The following is a 19,018-nucleotide window of genomic DNA, read 5'->3' as shown; positions in this document are numbered from 1 at the left end:
CATTACCGATGTCCGAACTACCATCGTAGTCGTTTCTGCAAGACCATTTGGGTATGTTCATATAATGTCCAATATCAGTAAGAATGCAATAACCATCGAAAGTCTTCGATGTAAACTCTCTAGCATCGTTAAGTCCAATTGACGGAATAGAATGATCCAGGGAGTGAGCCCGTTAGGAGTGTAGCATAAGCAGCATTACAAGTGGACAATGGCACAACACGTGACCAGCGTGTTTGCGTGTCAACCAACATCATGAGATATTTAAACGTCCGTAAGTTGGTTGAACTAGTCTACAAAATCCCCACTAATTCTATGTAAGAACATAATGAGTATTTTTATATCCTTTGCATAGGACGGTCTCAGTCCTAATTTCCCTACGGAATGGGCTTTGTAAAACAAGCGAGAGGTTTTAGAAGCAACCAATGAGGATTTTGGTTGGGCCTGAGCGTCTGAAACGCTATTTGAAGCAAGTTGGTGATTGAAACATCACCTGGGACACCATCACCATGATGGACGCCATCCATGGCATCATGGATAGGGACTGCGCCAGCCCTAGGCTGGTGATGGACGGAAGCAGTGCCCTAGGTAGCAGCGTCGGTCACACTTAGTCCAGGAATCAACTTTTGATTCATGCTTCGTTTTGCTTGAGAGAAAGGATATCCATGTGAAGTCTTTAGTAGACGGATCATCATATCATGATTAGGGTGACCTATCCTGTCGTGACAAAGTCAATATGTGTCTTAATCCAAGAGATCTTCTCTCATAACTTCATTGGATTTAATAGCTCGAATAGTGACATAGACTCCACTAGAGACACACATATACTTCTCTAAGATGCACCTTTGTTCGCAATTGTTAGAGGTATTACAAAGGAACACATTTCCGTTCTCTACATGCGTTTTGCATGGAATCCGTTGGCTATTCATAGGAGCGATTTGCCCTTGGAGCGTAGAAAGTTTCTGTGACAGTAATCAAGGTACCATTTAGCAAGTGGAACTTGGGCTATTCCATGTCCTTGAATTAATACTGATGGCCCAGCCATTGTAGTCACAAAGTCATATGCTTAGAATGAAAATGGAGTCATAATGAAAAGAACTCAAAATTTTATTCATAAGCCTACGGAGTTACATCATTGTCTCTTTGACCAAAGAAGATCTAATCCAAAATGCTAGCTAATGAAAAACAATGGTAGTCGTCTAACTGCTTTTGGTAGTTCCAAAATATGTGACCAGTTGAGTAAAGAGATGTCGGTGGAGCAAGGCTCGCTTAAGTACCACTAATCTCATAACCATCCTAGACATCACACTTACTTTGGGTGAGCCTTCTTTGAAGAAAGAATAAACCATTGGCATTTACTACAAAAATATATAGCAATTGCCTATTACATCTCTCAAAAAAATAAAGACTTAAACAGAATTGACGATCTATTCATCCCAGCCAGATTTGTAGTCTTTAACCCTTCACTCTAGATCATTATCTTGATATTCTTGTTCCACATCGTGAGCTTCTCTTCCTTCACAATATGCTTTGTAGCATAGGCCCAGCCCTGGCCTAGGGCAGGCAGGGCGAAAGCCCAAGGCCCAAATTTTGCATTAGATGGAGCAAAAAAAAAATTGTTGTTTGAGAGGCTAATAGTACATCAAAAATGCAAAAAGCTTGTCTCTTTCTCTTTTTGTAAAAAGGATCGGTTGACTAAATATGTCATGCTCACCCTTGATTGGTGAGCACATTATGGATGGCAACATGTGAGAGAGAGAGAGAGAGAGAGTGAAAAAAGCTAAAGAGAAAGAGAGTGCAAAGAGGGGCCCCAAATACAGTAAAGAAAAGGGTTTGTAGAAATGAATAAAGTAATAGCAGGTTGAGCGGGCCCGGCCTGACCAGGCCGATGAAATTTTTTTAATTTTTTTTTTTATATAAAGGGCCCAATTTTATTCTTCGCCCCGTGGCCTTGAATGTCTTAGGGCCAGGCCTGCTTTGTAGGCGGTGACAATTTCTTCACAAGCTCTACAAATGTGTGCCCAATGACTGGATACTCTACATCGAGAACATACATCTTTTTACTCAAACTCCATTGATTGAGGTGCTTTGAAAGCGTCATTTAGATAGCTCTTAGTGTTGGTGGCGCCACCAACATGGCTAGAGGCGTTGCCTCCCTCTCTCTTTCCACGTTGACTTCTTCGGTTCCGTGTTCACTTATTTTGGCGGTTACCTTCCCAAGTAGAGCAATTATATGGACCAGAACGTCCAGAAATATCCCTAAGATTAGGGTTTTTCTCTTGGTGCCCTCTCTTAGGGGCGTGACTATAATTGGATTCCGGAATATGCTATGTTTCCACGGATCTCGAATTATAGTTCTTCACAAGGATGCTGTCTTGCTTTTCAGCGACATTCATAGCTCCAATGAGCTCATGAAACCTTGTGATTCATTCTGTAGTAACATCGATTCCATAGTTCTTAGCAATAATCAATGCAGAGAAGGGGAAGGTAGAGAGAGTCTTCTTAATCAACATCGCACTTGTGATCTATTTACCACAGAATTTCATTAAGGATTTAATGCGAAGTGCTTTCGAGTTGTAGTCAAGAATTGACTTGAAATCACAGAAGCGGAGGCTATGCCATCTCACTTCTAGGTCAGGAAGCAGGGAGTCACGAACATTGCCAAATCTTTCTTCCAGTGAGACCCACAGCCTTCTAGGGTCTTCTTCATTCATACACTCGTACTATAGCGAATATCCATATGACGAGTCATTAGGATGATGGCTTTCGCCTTATTTACCTGTAAGGCTGCTCTATTTGCTTCCAAAGCTTGAGCTTGCTCAACAGTTAGCATGTCCTGGCTAGGCTCGAGAATCATATCCAGGATTCCATCGACCTTGAGATGCTGGCGGATATCACGAATCCACCTGTGATATCCAAAGCCAGTTGTTCCCAATGAAGCAAAGTCCAATTTGTTCATGTTACTCATTCTAAAATAGAACAAGAAGAAAGGTTAGTTTCGGAGAGGAAAATGCTACCACAAAAACATATATAATTTCTTAGCGTAATTGTTTCCAAGAAATTAGGAATTTCTGAGTGTAATCGCTTTCAAGAAATTCAATTCCAAGAGGTATTGGATTAGATCGAAATAATGACGTAAGTGGTCGATCGTAAATTCTCTACAAACTCTAAGTTTGGAGATCTCAACAAGCTCCAAACTTAGAGTGAGCACGAACCGCCACAGTTCGGCTTAATTAGGTCTCCCCTATGATGAAGAAAGGGGGGTAGAAGAAGGGAGTTTGCAAGTCCCCGAGAAAAAGAAGAGAAATTAAATAAAAACTTAAAAAAAAAGAAAAAAGAAGGGAACTTTTAGTAAAAAAATACCTCGCCGGAAAATTTGGCTTGAAAAAGCGGCCGGAAAAGTCGCAGGAAAACGGCCCGAAAAGTCTCCGGCAAGTTGACTGGAAACGATCAACTGGAGTTGACCGATGCTGACGTGGCGCTGGGGTCCGTTGCTGATGTGGCAGGTTGACTTGGTGATGAAGCTGGGCCTAACTGGAAGTGGGCCGGTTGCTGTGGGTTGGCTGGATCCTTCTCCTTTTTTTTTCTTTTCTCTCGGCCCAGGCTTGTTTCTCTTTTCTTTTTCTTTTTCCTTTTTTTTTTGGACCGCGTCTGTGGGCTGGACGTGGGTTGCGACTCTTTTTTTTTTTTTTTCTTTTCTGCCAGACGTTCAATTGGTCGGTTGGGTAATTTGTAGGCCGGTTTTCTGGGTTTTTCTTCCTGTTCCTAAATTCTGAGATCAAGGCACTGCTTTTTGCAAAATTTGGTAGCTATTGGAGGTCTGAAAGATGGTGAACTAGTGGAATATTTTCCGCGGGTGGTTTGGAGCTTCCAGTGGCTGGTTTGGTAGGTTTTCGGTCGGTTCGGGTGGTTCTGCCGCCGGTTCTGGACTGCTGCTGTGTAGGGTTTCAAGGGTGAGGTGAAGGCAAAAAAGGATTCAAGGTTTTGTATTCGAATTTACGGTTTTTGCTTTTTGAATCATGGTTTTGCTATTTGTTTCAGGGTTAAGGTTTCGTGCTGATAACGTGTTTAAGGAAAACTGAAATTGGGAGAGAATTGAGTCGTGCTTTCATTGATAATAGGGGACTCTTTATATAGAGGATTACAAGACATAGAATCAGAGTTGTACAAGTAAAGATAATCGTACAATTAATCAGATATATATGAATATCTCCGAGAATATCTCCAATTCTAAACATTATTACAACTAGGTCAAGTAACCTAGAGTTTGGGTCAGACATATATTCTGAATTTACTTGAACAGATTTCGATATATTGAATGGTGACGAAACGAGATGCATTTTTTTTTTTCGCTGAATAAGTCATCATAATGTTGCAAGGAGCATGATCTTTTGGTTTTGTATACTCTAGCTGGAGCTTTGTTTGTGATCAGTACGGGTAGCAGTAGCACATTGGCATGGTGTATGTTTAGGTCTATGTTCGAATGAATCAATTGGAGACTATAACTTGATTGATAATTATAGAAGAAAAATTATCATCATTGTTGAAGTTGTCAATATCATTACAACATTAGCTTAAGTCTCACATAAACTTTATGCCAAATTCCATATCTCTATTATGTTCGAGCTTTAACCACCTCAAGTTAATAAGCCCACATCTAGGAGCAAGGACATACATATGGCCCTATATTATACGGTAGTTGAAATATTTTTCCTTTACGCTTATTATTTAAATATATGGTACAACTCAGTTCCAACAGTTGTAACTAATCTTTTTATGGAATAACGTTATTTCTTCTTCTAAAAAACAAAATATATGGTACAACTCAGTTCCAAGAAAAGTTAGATCATGAAAGAAGAGAATTTGGCTGTTCTCGTTTATCGATCTGTTGAGATAAGTTAGCCTCTTAATACTGCTAATTGAGCATAGAGTTCAGCAAACTAGGCAAAAGTTGGCATGGATTTGCTCCAGGATTGCTAGATTATACGATAGATGATGAAGTTTTTTTTTTTTTTTTGTGAACTTTTGTCCATCTGTATCTTGGAAGTCTGTTAACACGAAAAGAGAAATCCACCCAGTAGATCAGAGAAATATAAGCCTTTACCCACAAAGAAAAAACATGAAAAATAGGCACTAGAGACTTCATCTTTCTCAGCCTATGATGTACGTAAATTCGATACACATCAACACATTACTTGTAACGTGTAAGCCTAATTTAAAACTGCTGAAAAGAAGTAAAGAAAGTAAATTTGGCTTTCGGCCGGGGTCTTTGAAAAATATACTAAATGATTATATGGCTTGCTTAGTCAGGGTCATGATATGTTCCTGTACAAAGATCGATCACTTACGTCTAAGCTAAAAAATGCACTTGAGATTGGACTTCATTAATCATTCTTGCTTCAAAAGGATGGAAAGTAAACTCCAACGGAAAATTAATTTAAAAAGTTAGGCCGACACAAAAGCAGTGTTTGATTAAAAATGAATCAACCGGGTCACACTTGGAGCGATGTTAAAACCACCTTCTTTTTTGTAACTTTTTACCCCCTTCCTGCTTCCCAATCCTTTAAAATGACGACAAATCTGCTTCCATATGCCATACCTCACCCACACTAGAGAGACTAGATGCATACTATGTCCTCATTTCTTCTCGTCACTCTCTTCACAATCTTCTCCACCTTTTTATTCTCCATTGATGGAGTTCTAATCAGGCAATTCTTCAAGGCAGATCAGAAAAAAGAAGAAGAAACGAGCCACCTTCACTTTTTCTTCCATGACATTCTTAGTGGCAAAACTCCAAGTGCTGTCAGAATTATCGGCGGGCCAAACAGCAGCCTCTCCAGCTTCGGTTCCACCTTGATGATTGATGATGCGCTCACTGAAAAGCAAGATCCCACATCGAAGATCATCGGACGAGCACAAGGGTTTTACTCAGTGGCTGCACAACAGGAGATTGCACTGCTTATGGTCATGAGTTTTCAGTTTGTGGAGGGTCAGTACAAGGGGAGTAGCATCAGCATTCTTGGGAGGAATCCAGTGATGAACGATGTCAGGGAGATGCCGATTGTTGGAGGCACCGGATTGTTTCGGTTTGCTCGTGGCTATGTTTTAGCACATACGGTTTGGTTTGATGCTAATACAGGAGACGCCATTGTTGAGTACAATGTTTATGTGTCACAGACCTCGTGAACTTTATACCTCTTGGAGTAATTCCATGACACACCTCGTGAACTTTATACCTCTTGGAGTAATTCCATGACACACCCCCCCTTCTTTATACTAGCTACCTTCTTATTTGTTATTAGGCCGTGGCAAAGAACTGGATTATTGAAACTCATGTTCTGTTGTAATGGGTATTAGATGCTGATGATATATATATGATCATCTAGAGTTCATGATCATCTGGAGTTCAGACGTAGATAAATAATTCGAGACGCAACATTTAAGAAATTTCTTAAGTCTTTGTGGTTTGATAACCATCCTTATTGGGTGAGAGTTTTTTTAATGGTTAGGAGTGTGCTTAATGCAACTTTACCGAATTAAACAAATTAAGACAATCACACCCCATGCTTATCACTGGCCAATCACTTTAATGCCTTTTTTTTTTCGTGAAAGTGCCCAGCTTAGTTATTAGTCTTTCAATTCTGAATGAGAATAGGTTTGCTTTTTTAGCTCATTAAGTTGTCAGTTGTCCCTGAAGCTAACAGTGACACCAAGTTTATTGATTCTCTTGCAAATGTGGCATCAGGGGCAATTAAGGACCAAAACTTTGATATTACAGATATTCCAAGAGAAAGGATACGTACTTGTCCTATATTCACATCACCGTATCTGGAGTCACAAAGTATAGCTAGCCATCCGATGAACAAAACGACAACAGCTAATGAAACTAAACGACATCAGCTACTTAAGACTCCCAATAGTAAAAGGAAAACTAGAGAGAAGCCCAAATCAATAACTGGACCCTAACAGATGTCCTCACATCAGGGCGCATAGATTTGGTAATTTGTTCAAGTTTGGATCAGTTTGTTGAATACATATACCCGATGGAATTCTAGCTCTCTCTCAAATTGGGATCTTTCTCGTTTCATTCTCTTCACAGTAAAGGCTCTTCTTATTTTCTGGAGGTTCTTCTGGATCCAATGGTAAGAGCACGCATCGATCCTGTACCGACCAAAAGAAGAAAAATAATTGTTACTTTTTTTAATTTCATTTTCTGATTATTAAGCATTCTTGTGAGACCACAGACACTGCTGCATGTTACTGTAAATATTTCTTGTTCACTCCATCCTAATTCTACAGTTTACTGTACTAGCTGTTATACCATCACTTTGACATGTAGTAGCGTCTGTTATATTTATATTTCTGATGTTTCTCACATTGCTTTCTTCATGCAGAACGAGCAATCCTAGAATACTTGTTATGCTCTTCTTGTCATACGATTTAATGTAAGGTTAAGGTTTGGGATTTTCCTATCGCGCTCTTTGCTAGCTACTTTTATATAATCAGACCAACAAATTCAAAAGGATTGAAATTAATCCAAACAACCAGCCAAAGATTTTTGTTTCTCTTTGATTCTCCTAACATGTCTGGCTCCCCCCGCTATTGAGAAAGTTGCTTTTATCTTCTTAAGAAAATTTATGGTGCCTTCCTCCAAGCTCATAGTCTCTAGTTGGCTGGATCCTTTGGCAGACCCTGATTGTGTATTTGACCCTCTTTATTTCTTGAAAGACGGTACAAACATATTACAAAATCCTTTTTCTTCCTCTTTTTCTAAGTTAGACCTTAGCTTCAATTCGAGATGAACAAACCCCTTAATTAAACTCCTGATTTTCCTTCACCTGTGAATGACATACCTTAGCTTGTACAAGGAGTAATTTGAAGACGGCATTCCCCTAGCTTGCTCATGAAAGAGGAAGGGGACAAATCAGAATCCGTACATGCTTCATGTCCTGGCTTTGGAAGTAAGTACAATCCGAAACCCTAAACCCCTAATATTTCCTAGCTTTGATGTAGTGTTCCATTAATTAAGTAGGTAACTGATATAACGTTTGACAATGTTTGCCCTGCCCGACAGGGTTTTGTATGAGGCAAAGTTCAATGGAACACACCAATAAGATATCCCGTTCCAAGGAGGTTTCATCTGACAGAAACAATAATATTGATGCAGAGCATATTATCTCTAAAATTCGCCGCAAAGCAACATCGAAGTTGTTGGAACACATCAAGCAGATTGTGTTACAGAATCCCATAGAGTGCCTTCCACTATTCAAAGTAGAACTTGAAAAACTCATCGCCGCCTTTACCGAGTATGGGATTGATCCTTCACCATTAAAGGTCAAGGTTGACAAGCTCATGATGGATATTGCTAATTACAATTCCATGCAGTCTGCTTGCTCCGGGAAGATAGCTCCAGAGGTACAGCATCAGCGGTTGGCTGACAATAAATCTCATCTTGACAGAGCCTTTAATCTTCAAACAGCTGAAAAATGTCACTATGAATCGCTACTTGACTTCCTAGCCTCTTCAGAGAATCGTAGTGAGAAGCTGAAAAGAGAGCAAGAACGATTGGAGGAGCGGATAGACAAGCTTCGTGTTTCCATATCAGGAAGTGGGTTAAAGATAGCTGAACATAAAAATGCTGTTGATCGGTTGCTGAAACAGAAAGTCGAAATTTCAAAGACTCCCGTATTGACTTCTAAAGATGCTAAAACTTTGAAGAATCTGAAAGATTCACTCGAGGGTCAGTGCAAAGGCTTCAAGGACTTTACTTTGAGGTGACAAACGTGCTAGATTCTTAGTTGCCTTGTTATAAGATCAGCTAGTTAGTTTTTGTGAACTATTCATAATGCTTGATCATGATGTACGTGGAGTTTAATTTCCATGAATGTTAAACTCGCATAAGTATGAATTTGCAAACTGCACTCTAAGTTTTAATTTCAATCTTATTTTTGATTAGATACTTACAAATTGGAGGAAAGAAAGAAAGTAAGAGTGAAAGATGCCTTTATTTTCATAGCTCCCTAGAGGGAGAGAGAGGTCTCAGAAGTTTAATCACAGTCCAGATGATTTAAAAAATAAATAAAATAAAAAATCTAATTTTAGCAGGCTTACTTAAACTAGAAAAACATAAGGGTAGAACTAGAAGCGATAAGGTTTTGATGACCAGCTAGGCAGCTAAAGTACCAGGCAACATAAAGCTTGCTTGTCAATGATGAAGGAAGCAAGCATGCTTAAATTCGAAGTTACATGGGGACTACTACTAAATGGCATCAACATTACTTCATCCGGAATCAACCGATTGTCTCAGATTATCGACTGCTAAAAGAAAAGATTTGTAATCTTTTTCGCTCCATGCCTTGTGACATCAATGATTAAGTATAGTATGCACCTTTTGTATAATTATGATGACTTGCATAGTTGCATTTGCATAGCAATGTGATTAGTATACTCCTTGCATTGAATTAATAAAAAGGGAATAGTGCTTAATTGAGTCATCAAGTTCTTCATCAAAGGTAGGGCATATATCTATTTTCTTACAAATAAATAAGATTCAGAATGAGTTTAATTAGCCAAGTATGATTGTATGAATAAATGAAACACTACTGCACCATTTGGTCATTAAACGTAGTTGGTGAAATGTAAAATCACTAAAGTTCGAGGGCGGCTAACAAGGCGGCTCATACTGTTGCAGGAGTTGTTGCCCCGGGTAATGGGCAGAGTAGTTGGTTAGGGGTTGGGCCTCCTTGGCTCATAGATGTCATTGTTAATGACGGACGAATAACTGGTTCGATTTCAAAGGAGGAGAGTGGGGAGTTTATGTCCACCACCAATCATTCCCATGTTTTGTAATTTTGGTTAGTTCTTAAATAAAAAGTTTCTTATTCTCAAAAAAAAAAAAAAAGTGTAATACATTTTTTTTTTCTGAAGGGAAGTGTAAATACATTTTTTTGAAGAAGGGCTGTGGTATGTAAATACATTTGACAAATCTTAGATTAGTCGTAACTCATAAGGAAGATTCTATTTTTACACAGATGAATTTGATCGATTCTTTGTTTTAATTTTGGTATAATGTTCTTGGGACCACGTACGCACCTTAGATTGTTCATGACAGGCATATGAATCGAAGAAGCAATTGATGCTAAAAGGTCAAAATTTATGAAGGCCAGTTAGCAACAAAGAAATAATTACTAATTCAGGTTATCAATTCTCAGAAAAGTGAAACTAATTATCATGGTTTTAGCTATAATTAATTGATAATTGAGTTGGTTGCTTATAAGGGGGAAGTGATGTTTACTATGACTTGTGTCTTATGTAGCAAAATGTGCAGAATGAACCAAACTAAACAGACTACTTCATCCAGTTTGGCTATGATTAGCAAGATATGATGTTAAATAGTCTGGAAAACTGAATCCTACCCTTTTTGAGCTGGCTATTTCAACAATCTCTAAATAATTAATCATATACGTGCAACCTCATTTTGACTCTTGCCGCAACTAAGTTAGGAATAAGCATTGGAATTTCGGAATGCAAGATCTCTTTAATCAACAAGAGAATCTGGCACCATGTTAGACGAACATTGAACTTAATCAAATGGCTAATAAAAACCACTTTTGCACCCTCCCTTGCAGAGGTCATTGTCAGATTCTAGACCCCTTTTCTTCTTTCTGGAAAATGAAAGCCCTGGCCACTTTTTCAGGGAAACCAAGCACGGGGGTTATAATTTAAGGGACACATGCAAACCATCCACACACTCCTCACTCAATACCCTCACTCTTTCACCCTATATAAATAACGACATATATCACTAACAAAGTACCGCTCAAAACTAAACAAAAATGGCTTTGTTTGTCCCGTTTGCCTGCTTCATCATTCTATCAACCTCCTTCACTACAATTCATGGACTATTCTCAGAGCAATCTCCTCTATCCCTATCTGCAATAAGAATGGAGAAACTTACCCGCCTCCACTTCTATTTCCATGACATCCAAGGCGGCCAAAATCCAACTGCCCTAAGAATTCTTGGGCCACCAAACAAGTCGGTTGGTAGCTTCGGATCTACTTTCATAACAGACGATCCACTGACCGAGAAGCCAGAGGCTAGCTCAAAGCTTGTAGGAAGAGCTCAGGGCATTTATGCTTTTGCTTCTCAACATGATTCAGGGTTGCTCATGGTCCTGAATTTTGCTTTCATAGAGGGTATGTACAATGGCAGTACCCTTAGCATTCTTGGGAGGAATCCTTTTATGGATACCATGCGAGAGATGCCTATAGTCGGAGGCAGTGGAGCTTTCCGGTATGCACGGGGCTATGCACTAGCAAGGACATTCTCCTTCAATCCAAAGACTGGAGATGCTGTTGTCCAGTACAATGTGTCAGTGTTGCACTACTAGGAGCTAGCATCACATGGTTCAGTCAGTACATGTGGTACAAATAGTTTTTTGCGACCGAAAGTATCATTTGCTGCGCTGTTGCATTTTCTTTTTCTTCCATTTTGTAATTGTGTTGAATAGAATTATTGAGAATTATTCCAATGTTTTGTGCTCTGACGATTTACCGTAGATGAAGAACATTGAGTTGGTTTCTTCATGAACAGTAAACTGAACAACAAAACTGAGTATGCATTTATCGTTACAAGTTTAGTAAGTCTTTTCATATCAATTAAAAAAACTGAGTATACACTTGGATAAACTTCAATAAAACCCAGAGGTGAAACATCAGTGCGTATATAGAAGATCTAAACTAGCATAAAATTAAAAAATAACAAGAAAAAAAAATTAGAACAGAGAAACAAGTTCTCTCATAGAGAATATTTCTCCGAAACCTTTTGAGGTTTACCATGCAGTTGCAGATGTAAAAATGCTTAAAATCCTTTACAATGAAAAAGAAAAAATAAAGGAAAAAGCATTCAATCTCCACAAAGTCCATCAACCTTCACTCGTATCTCCGGAATCTCCAGGCTGACACCGAAAAAAGTGGTCTGTCATGCCAGCAAATAACCAAACATCCATTGTCTTCTTTAATCTCATAGCCATCGTAGCCATAGTCACGCAACATCTTCTTCGCCTGCATCCTTCCATGGTAGCTCAACTGCACCCTCCCAAAGCCAGACAACTCTAGCCTTAAAATCCACTTCTCAAGCTTCTCATGCCTCTCCTTTCTGTCAGTTCCTTCACATGATATGATGTTTTTGATTTCCTCCCCAAAAAGCATCTTCTCAACCTTTTGCCGCTCCATTGATGCTCTCGATACTGTAGACTCCAAGCAATCAAAAAGTGCTGCATAGTAGTGCAGTGCTTCTATGATCCTGTCCATTAGTGTATGACCATTGTGGTTTGATTCCTGCTCAGTTATCACCATTAATTTCGGGGAAAGGCCCCAAAGAGCAGTTAAAAAACTCCCCATCTTTGGGGAAGCACCTAAAGATAGCGGGGATAATGAAGAATCCGGACTCAGGCAATATGCACTGATCGGATCTTTCTCCAGCCACTCACCTAAAGTGCGTTTATTGATATGCATGACTTTTTGCAGGTTATTTGTTGCTAATGGAGATTTCCTTCTGGTCATGTCATCATCGGTTGCTAAGAGTGAATGCAGCTGGAGTACAGAGCAGACTGCAAGAGCTTCTCCAGTCTTGACACGTAAACTTTCGACATCAAGATTCTCTAACTTGCTCACTATAGCATTGAACTGAAAGGGAATGTCATGCTTTTCAGCTTCTTCTGTCAACCTGGCAGCCATTTGCTCCAACACCTCCTTATGTTCATGAATGCCTGTAATTCTCAAATGTGGTGGACCTTCAGGTCTTGCATTTAATGTCTGAATCAGATTTATCCACTGGGCAGGCTCAAATGAATGAAGATCAATAATATGAACCATCTTCTCCCCTTCCATAGCTTCCACTATGGCCTGATTTGTTATCACATATGAAAGCTTTAAGAAGGGACAGAGATCAAAGAAAAGCCTTTTGATGTGAATTTCTTCTGCGATTGATGATAGTTTCGTTGAGTTAAGGGCCTTATATAGACCAGGCAAACCTTTCAGCATTCGGTCTGCAAGTGCCTCAGTGAAATAAGCTGCTATTCGCTGCATTGTATCGCCACCAGCAGAGGCGAGCTGAGAAATCTGCTCGAGCCAAACATTTGCCTGCTCAATACTACCAGAAGCGACATGATGAGCACAGCCTTGAAGAAGTTGGATCAGACATAAACCTCGCTCTTCAGATTTTAGCTCCCTCAGCCAAGGGTATGGAGACCCTATACCAGGGGAAAGCCAAGGGTATGGAGATCCTAAACCGGGAAAGTACATGGCTGATGAAGTTACAGGTGACCCGTCCTCTTGCGCCATTTTTTGATCAACAAAGAGAACACTCATGGAATGCTGAAAATGAGATTTTCATAATCGTATCAAAATGGCAAGAGTTAGCACTGCAAGTAAAGCAGCTGAAAACAAATTCATCAAATGATGTAGCAGTGTAGCACTTAACCATATGAAAGTATAGAACTATTTTCAACCAAAATTTGTAAGTATCAAACCTTAAATGATATCTAATTTCTCATAAATCAGAGCATAGAGTCATGAACATGACCCTTTCAATCTTTGCAGATGATCAGACAAATTACAAAATACCATAAATGATAGTAATTTGAATAGGAACTGGATCAATGGACTCTGAGCATGAGAGAAGAAGGGTAAGAAGTGAAAACAATGATTTCTGATTTTCTATTCTCTCGTAAATGATTCAATTCTTAACTAAACTAAAGAATTCTCAACCAAGAAAATAAGTTGCATTCACCATAACCAAGTCATATGGTTGGAAAAAAAAAAAAAAGGCTCAGTAAGGTACCACTGTTTTCTGTGCTCCTCAAGAATCGAAATTTTTAATTAGGAACATGAAATATATCTACTTCCCAACAACATTCTTCAGCAATCCAAAAGAGGCTGACCAAAAGCAAAGGAAAAATCACCTCATGAACATCATCATACAGATACACAAGTGGGTTTGTATTACCATGGTGCATGATAATTCATCAAAGAGTGAAGAACTAAAAATAACATGACAGAGCAAGAGAACTACCAGAGAGGAAGTTGTGAAACGAAAATCCAAATTCCGTACTGGGTTTTCAAATTGAAAGAGAACCCAGAAAGTTTTTTTGCCTAGGGAAGCTTCCTCGATCGTTGGCTTAAACCCTCCCTCCTGCTCTAATCCATAATAGCTCACTGAGGTCTCTAATGGGTTTGTGATGTGAGGTTTTGTTGCAAAGTGGAGAAGAGTGAAACGGTAATAAAGCTCTTGTTTTAAAGGACTTTTCCATGGCTGCGTTGGCGACAATACAAGAGGCTGTTTTTGTCGTCATCGATTTGTTTGTCTTTTGAGGGGGGTTCAGAGGAATATGGAATTTGTGAAATACAGAGCTACCTCTCTATCTCTCTCTAGATTTTCTTCTCTCTCTATCTTTTGTTGCTTGTTTGGTTGTGGATTTGCTAACTTTGTTTCTCTCACACTCAGATGGTTCTTGTCATCAAGTGAAGTGGATGGGAATAAGAGCTGGCCTGAGTTTGGTGCTATTATGCAAAACAATGCCCTTCCAAACATGTCCTAACAAAACAAAACAACACCTTCTCTTGTTTCTTAGTGGGTAATCGTGGGGATTGCAAGGCAAGTGCCTCCAAAACTAGTATTTGGATTCTTATCAAACCCATAGACCATCCACTTGGTACTTTCTTCTTACATTAAGACAAAGAGACAAGGGAATTGTAGGAAAAGCCAAAAGTGGATAGAACATTTAACTTTTGGTGTGAACTCTTGGGTGGGGAGTAATTGGAACAATATCCCTAGCCCATTCCTCCTCGGAATTTCTTCGTCGATGCATTTATGCTTTGTATATTCTAATCAATCTCTAAGTGAGTTTAAGCCAATCCAAGCCAGCTAATAATGTATTAGGGTTTGCAAAACATGATGAGGTTGAGAAGGAAAGAATGAGTGGCAAGAATGTGGAATAGGATGGGAACACCGGTGCAGTTCAAAATTATTATTTAACTATTTAGAAATTGGTTTTTCATCAGGTATTATGTACCAATTGATTTTTCGAGTGACTTAGACTTCATTTTAGATTGTTTATAGAATGGGTTTTTTACTTCAACAGTGTCTGAATTCTTCGAGGACTTTTGAAATGATACCTGAACTTTCAAAGTTATTAATATGATACCTAGACTCATTTTTTCGTATCAATGTCGTACATGTGGTCGATTTCCGTCACAGAACCGTTAACTATGACCACGCGCCCAGAACGTGAGGCACTTAATGAGGTTAAAAGACTAATTTACCCTCAAAAGTATATACTTCATCAGTGTCTGAACTCTTCGAGAACTTTTGAAATGATACTTGAACTTTCAAAGTTATCAATGTGATACCTAAACTCATTTTTTTCTTATCAACGTCGTACCTGCGGTCGATTTCCGTCACAGAACCGTTAACTATGACCACGTGCCCAGCACATGAGGCACAAAATAAGGGTAAAAATGATCTTTCCCACTTCCTTTAGTTCTTCACGTGTCCCGTCGTACCTTTAGTTCTTCTTCTCCATTTCTATTTCCTTTTTCATCTGCAAAATGCAATCAGATGGGATGATGACATTTCCTAGCAAAATGCAAAACCCAAAGCAAAACTTGAATCTAATTCTCTAATGGACTGACACCGCCAGGGACTCTATCTCGTCAGAGTTCTCCAAGGACAACTTACCCGACGGCTTTGCTTCTCTGAATTTATTGCAGGCCGGAGCGATGTAGACGGTTTCACGACTCTTGGCCTCCATATCTGAGACTTGAAATTTACTTAAGATTTCAGCCAGAGGGATGAGAGAGAGAGAGAGAGAGAGAGAGAGAGAGAGAGAGAGATAGAGAGAGAATATGGCCGGCGGCAATCCAGACCTTCTTGTGCAGCTTGCCAGAGATATGACGAAGGCGGGCCACACCGTCGTGGCACTCGACTTCCTCACCGCAACTAACATCACAGCATAAGTTCATGAATTTCAAAAATATTCCGTGTCTTCGTAATTGAATCAAAATCTGCAAAAGTGAAGGAGACTGAGAGTCTCTCTCTTTCTCTCTCTGCAACTCTCTTTCTCTCTCTCAACAGTGGCGAAAATGCGAAGGATGGTGATGATGGGAGAAAACCCAAAACTGATTTTTCCGCGACTGCATGTCTGTGTATAACTATATCTATATGTATATGATTTATCGAACAATGGGGCAATGATCATTTCACTGATTCCAGCTTCTAATCAATTTATCCAAAAAAGAACCGGCTTTTGGTTATTTGCGGCTGTAATATCAGTACTTAGTGGAGGCATCGGACTAGGTACTCCGACAAGGCAATCGACGGCGGTCGGGGCGGGTAAGGAACAATCAGAGGATTTTATGGCGGCAGAAGTGGATGACGGGCTGGTGGATGGGCTGCGCGTGGGGCTTCAGGCGACGACGGGGCATTGAGTGGCGAAGAGCTTGAATTTTTGCAAGGTAGCCATATCGATCTAGCTGAGTTCAATGTGGTTGTAGTCAGGTAGTGCTTGGAAAGGGTTGGGTGGTTGAGAGAAAAGGTGAGATCTGATTTGCAGCCATGGCTTCCAATCGAAGGAGACAAATCAGAGGGAAGAAGACGTCGAAAAAGAAAAACAAGAAGGAAAGAAAGCAAAAAAAAATAAAAAACAATACTTTTGAGGGTAAATTAGTCTTTTAACCTCATTAAGTGCCTCACATGTTGGGCACGTGATCATAGTTAATGATTCTGTGACGGAAATCGACCCCAAGTACGACGTTGATACGAAAAAATGACTCTAGGTATCACATTGATAACTTTGAAAGTTCAGGTATCATTTCAAAAGTCCTCGAAGAGTTCAGACACTTTGAAGTAAAAAATCCCGTGAAGAACTAAAGGAAGTGGAAAAGGTCATTTTTACCCTTATTTTGTGCCTCATGTGCTGGGCATATGGTCATAGTTAACGGTTCTGTGACAGAAATCGACCCAGGTACGACGTTGGTACGAAAAAATGAGTTCAGGTATCACATTGACAACTTTGAAATTTCAGGTATCATTTCAAAAGTCCTCGAAGAGTTCAAACACTGTTGAAGTAAAAAACCCTTATAGAATTGATAAAAAGCGTTTTGTTATTGTATTTGGCAAAAAAAAAAAAAAGTGCTTTTAGAATTATAGAACCACTAAGCACTTCAAGTGATTTTACATAAACAACTTGCAATTAAAAAAAGATTAAATACTTGTTATTCCTCAAGCTTTTGCCTGAAAAACAGTTTAGTCATTCGCCTTTTAAATTAAACTGTATAGTCCTTGTTCTCTCTAATTCTCACACAATAGGTCCAAAATAACTATTATACCCCTTATTTCATTTTATTTTATTTTTTAATTTTTCTCTCTTTTTTTTTTCTGCTTTTCTCTCTCTCTCTCTCTCTCTCTCTCTCTCTCTCTCTCTCTCTCTCTCTCTCTCTCTCTCTCCTCCTAAAAACAAAACCCCTAAAACTCTCTATTTCTCTCCCTAAAGCTCCAAGGCGAAGACTTCGAGTACTACTCCATTATCCTCGGCCACAACTCAAGAAATCAACGGTGGACGTCAACCTCTTAAGCCTCGGCGGCGACATGAACATCTCCTCCCACCACACGTGCATCTTCTACGACCTCACCCACTGCTGCTTCAGGCTGGAGGTCCTCAGAAAGCACGGTTGCCTCCTGGAGGGGGTTCTCCACCTCCCCAAAAACCGTCCAGTCAAGCTCAATTCGCAGGATCTGCTTCAAATTAGGGATAAAGAGTTTTACTTTTTGTTGCCTTGTGAGGAGTACTCTGGGTGGCCTATTGAGCCGAGGCATTATGCAGTGGCGATCAGGGGCGGTGGTGGTAGTGGGAAGAAGATGAGGGAAGGGTATGAGGGTTATGGGTACAGTGGTGGGCTAGGTTCTGGATCGGGCACCAAGTCGGGTTCTTTGGCTTTAGGTTAGTGCTTGTTCCTGTCTAGCTTTTTGTATAGGTGATAATGTGATGGATTGATGTTTGTATAGCAATTGGAATTGGGATACAGTTTATTTTTTGAATCATGTGATGGCGGAGGAGTCGCGGGAGTGGCAGCCGACAAAAGATTGGGAGTGGAGAGGGGAGTCGACGGGGCTGAGGATGGGGGTGGACTGAAAAGTTGTAGTGGTCTTCTCGTCATTGTGGGAGTCGCGGGAGGGGCTTTGGACGTAGTAGACTGGGCGATAGGGGAATCGGGTCGGGGACAATGGTCTACACTAATGGCGGAGTATGCCTACACCAACTGAGAGAGAGAGAGAGAAGGGGGGGGGGGGGGGGGGAGTGAGGGTATAATAGTTACTTTAGACCTGTTGTGTGAGAATTATAGAGAATAAGGACTATCCCGTTTAATTTAAAAGGCGAGGGACTAAACTGTTTTTCAAGCAAAAGTTTGAGGAGTAATAAGTATTTAATCCTTAAAAAAATTGTAAATAGAATATTATGTATGCTTCGGGTAAAAGTATGAGCTAATTAACTTTAACTTCTTGAAAGTCGATGCCTACTTAAGACTCTTGCCAATCACAGACTTCTTCCAAGTTGCAAATTGCTATTCATAAAGACAGGAATGCACATATCCATCTTAGCTCGAAAAGGTGAGAGTGAAATGAACAAGGGTTGGTGGCTTAGGTTGTTGGAGAGAAAATATCACACATTAGAAAAGTGACAAAAGATAGTATAAACTTATAAGTAGGTGGCTCACACCAAATTGTACCTAGACCGTTTGAGTTAAAACCGAACACCTAACAAGTGGTTAAATTAGGACAACATCGGTACAATTATGGACCACAAGTCGCGTTTGTCGTTGTTTAACATGGTATCATAGTGGGTCTCTCTCCAATCACGTCTCTAATAGCTGTAGACACGCGTATTTATGAGGAAACCTTATAAATACGTGTGTTTTTCCGGTTCACTTACACAAATCCTTTTCTGCAACCAACTTGCAAACC

General features: G+C 39.8%; 5 protein-coding genes across 6 annotated transcripts; 4 read left to right on the top strand and 1 right to left on the bottom strand.

Moving 5' to 3' along the window:
- The first annotated feature begins 5,561 nt into the window (after positions 1-5,561).
- On the top strand, positions 5,562-6,418 carry LOC112181452 (dirigent protein 22). Its single transcript, XM_024319790.2, has one exon. The coding sequence runs from the start codon at positions 5,620-5,622 to the stop codon at positions 6,181-6,183; it is 564 nt and encodes a 187-aa protein (XP_024175558.1). The 5' UTR covers positions 5,562-5,619; the 3' UTR covers positions 6,184-6,418.
- A 420-nt stretch (positions 6,419-6,838) lies between these two features.
- On the top strand, positions 6,839-8,910 carry LOC121049372. The gene is made up of 3 exons (XM_040506266.1): positions 6,839-7,139; positions 7,392-7,958; positions 8,072-8,910. The coding sequence occupies exons 2-3, from the start codon at positions 7,901-7,903 to the stop codon at positions 8,773-8,775; spliced, it is 762 nt and encodes a 253-aa protein (XP_040362200.1). The 5' UTR covers positions 6,839-7,139; positions 7,392-7,900; the 3' UTR covers positions 8,776-8,910.
- A 1,884-nt stretch (positions 8,911-10,794) lies between these two features.
- On the top strand, positions 10,795-11,528 carry LOC112174154 (dirigent protein 22). The gene has a single exon (XM_024311880.2). The coding sequence runs from the start codon at positions 10,833-10,835 to the stop codon at positions 11,385-11,387; it is 555 nt and encodes a 184-aa protein (XP_024167648.1). The 5' UTR covers positions 10,795-10,832; the 3' UTR covers positions 11,388-11,528.
- Positions 11,529-11,693: 165 nt separating this feature from the next.
- On the bottom strand, positions 11,694-14,495 carry LOC112174141 (GRAS family protein TF80). Of its 2 annotated transcripts, XM_024311867.2 has the most exons (3): positions 14,072-14,495; positions 13,841-13,935; positions 11,694-13,374 (listed from the first exon to the last, which is right to left on the bottom strand). In XM_024311867.2, exon 3 carries the CDS (start codon positions 13,366-13,368, stop codon positions 11,929-11,931), a length of 1,440 nt encoding a protein of 479 aa, XP_024167635.1. In that variant the 5' UTR covers positions 13,369-13,374; positions 13,841-13,935; positions 14,072-14,495; the 3' UTR covers positions 11,694-11,928. The 2 variants fall into 2 exon arrangements, with proteins under 2 accessions (XP_024167635.1, XP_024167629.1); XM_024311861.2 differs by lacking the exon at positions 13,841-13,935.
- Positions 14,496-17,644: 3,149 nt separating this feature from the next.
- Positions 17,645-18,319, top strand: LOC112199394 (FHA domain-containing protein FHA2). Its single transcript, XM_024340421.1, has 2 exons — positions 17,645-17,996; positions 18,111-18,319. Exons 1-2 carry the CDS (start codon positions 17,645-17,647, stop codon positions 18,317-18,319), a joined length of 561 nt encoding a protein of 186 aa, XP_024196189.1.
- The last annotated feature ends 699 nt before the right edge of the window (positions 18,320-19,018 follow it).

Source organism: Rosa chinensis, chromosome 1, assembly GCF_002994745.2.
Source record: "Rosa chinensis cultivar Old Blush chromosome 1, RchiOBHm-V2, whole genome shotgun sequence".
Classification (NCBI taxonomy): Eukaryota; Viridiplantae; Streptophyta; class Magnoliopsida; order Rosales; family Rosaceae; genus Rosa; species Rosa chinensis.
Note: the sequence above shows the minus strand (reverse complement) of the source record. Positions and strands in the feature narration are given on the sequence as shown.

What these genes read in the sequence shown, in the direction of transcription:
- LOC112181452 (XM_024319790.2), top strand. Translation starts at nt 5,620, where the DNA reads ATGCATACTATGTCCTCATTTCTTCTCGTCACTCTCTTCACAATCTTC.
- LOC112174141 (XM_024311867.2), bottom strand. Translation starts at nt 13,368, where the DNA reads ATGAGTGTTCTCTTTGTTGATCAAAAAATGGCGCAAGAGGACGGGTCA.
- LOC112199394 (XM_024340421.1), top strand. Translation starts at nt 17,645, where the DNA reads ATGAACATCTCCTCCCACCACACGTGCATCTTCTACGACCTCACCCAC. An exon ending in GTCGGGTTCTTTGGCTTTAG is followed by an intron (nt 17,997 to 18,110) that starts GTTAGTGCTTGT and finishes GTGATGGCGGAG; the next exon opens with GAGTCGCGGGAGTGGCAGCC.
- LOC112174154 (XM_024311880.2), top strand. Translation starts at nt 10,833, where the DNA reads ATGGCTTTGTTTGTCCCGTTTGCCTGCTTCATCATTCTATCAACCTCC.
- LOC121049372 (XM_040506266.1), top strand. Translation starts at nt 7,901, where the DNA reads ATGAAAGAGGAAGGGGACAAATCAGAATCCGTACATGCTTCATGTCCT. An exon ending in TTCATGTCCTGGCTTTGGAA is followed by an intron (nt 7,959 to 8,071) that starts GTAAGTACAATC and finishes CCTGCCCGACAG; the next exon opens with GGTTTTGTATGAGGCAAAGT.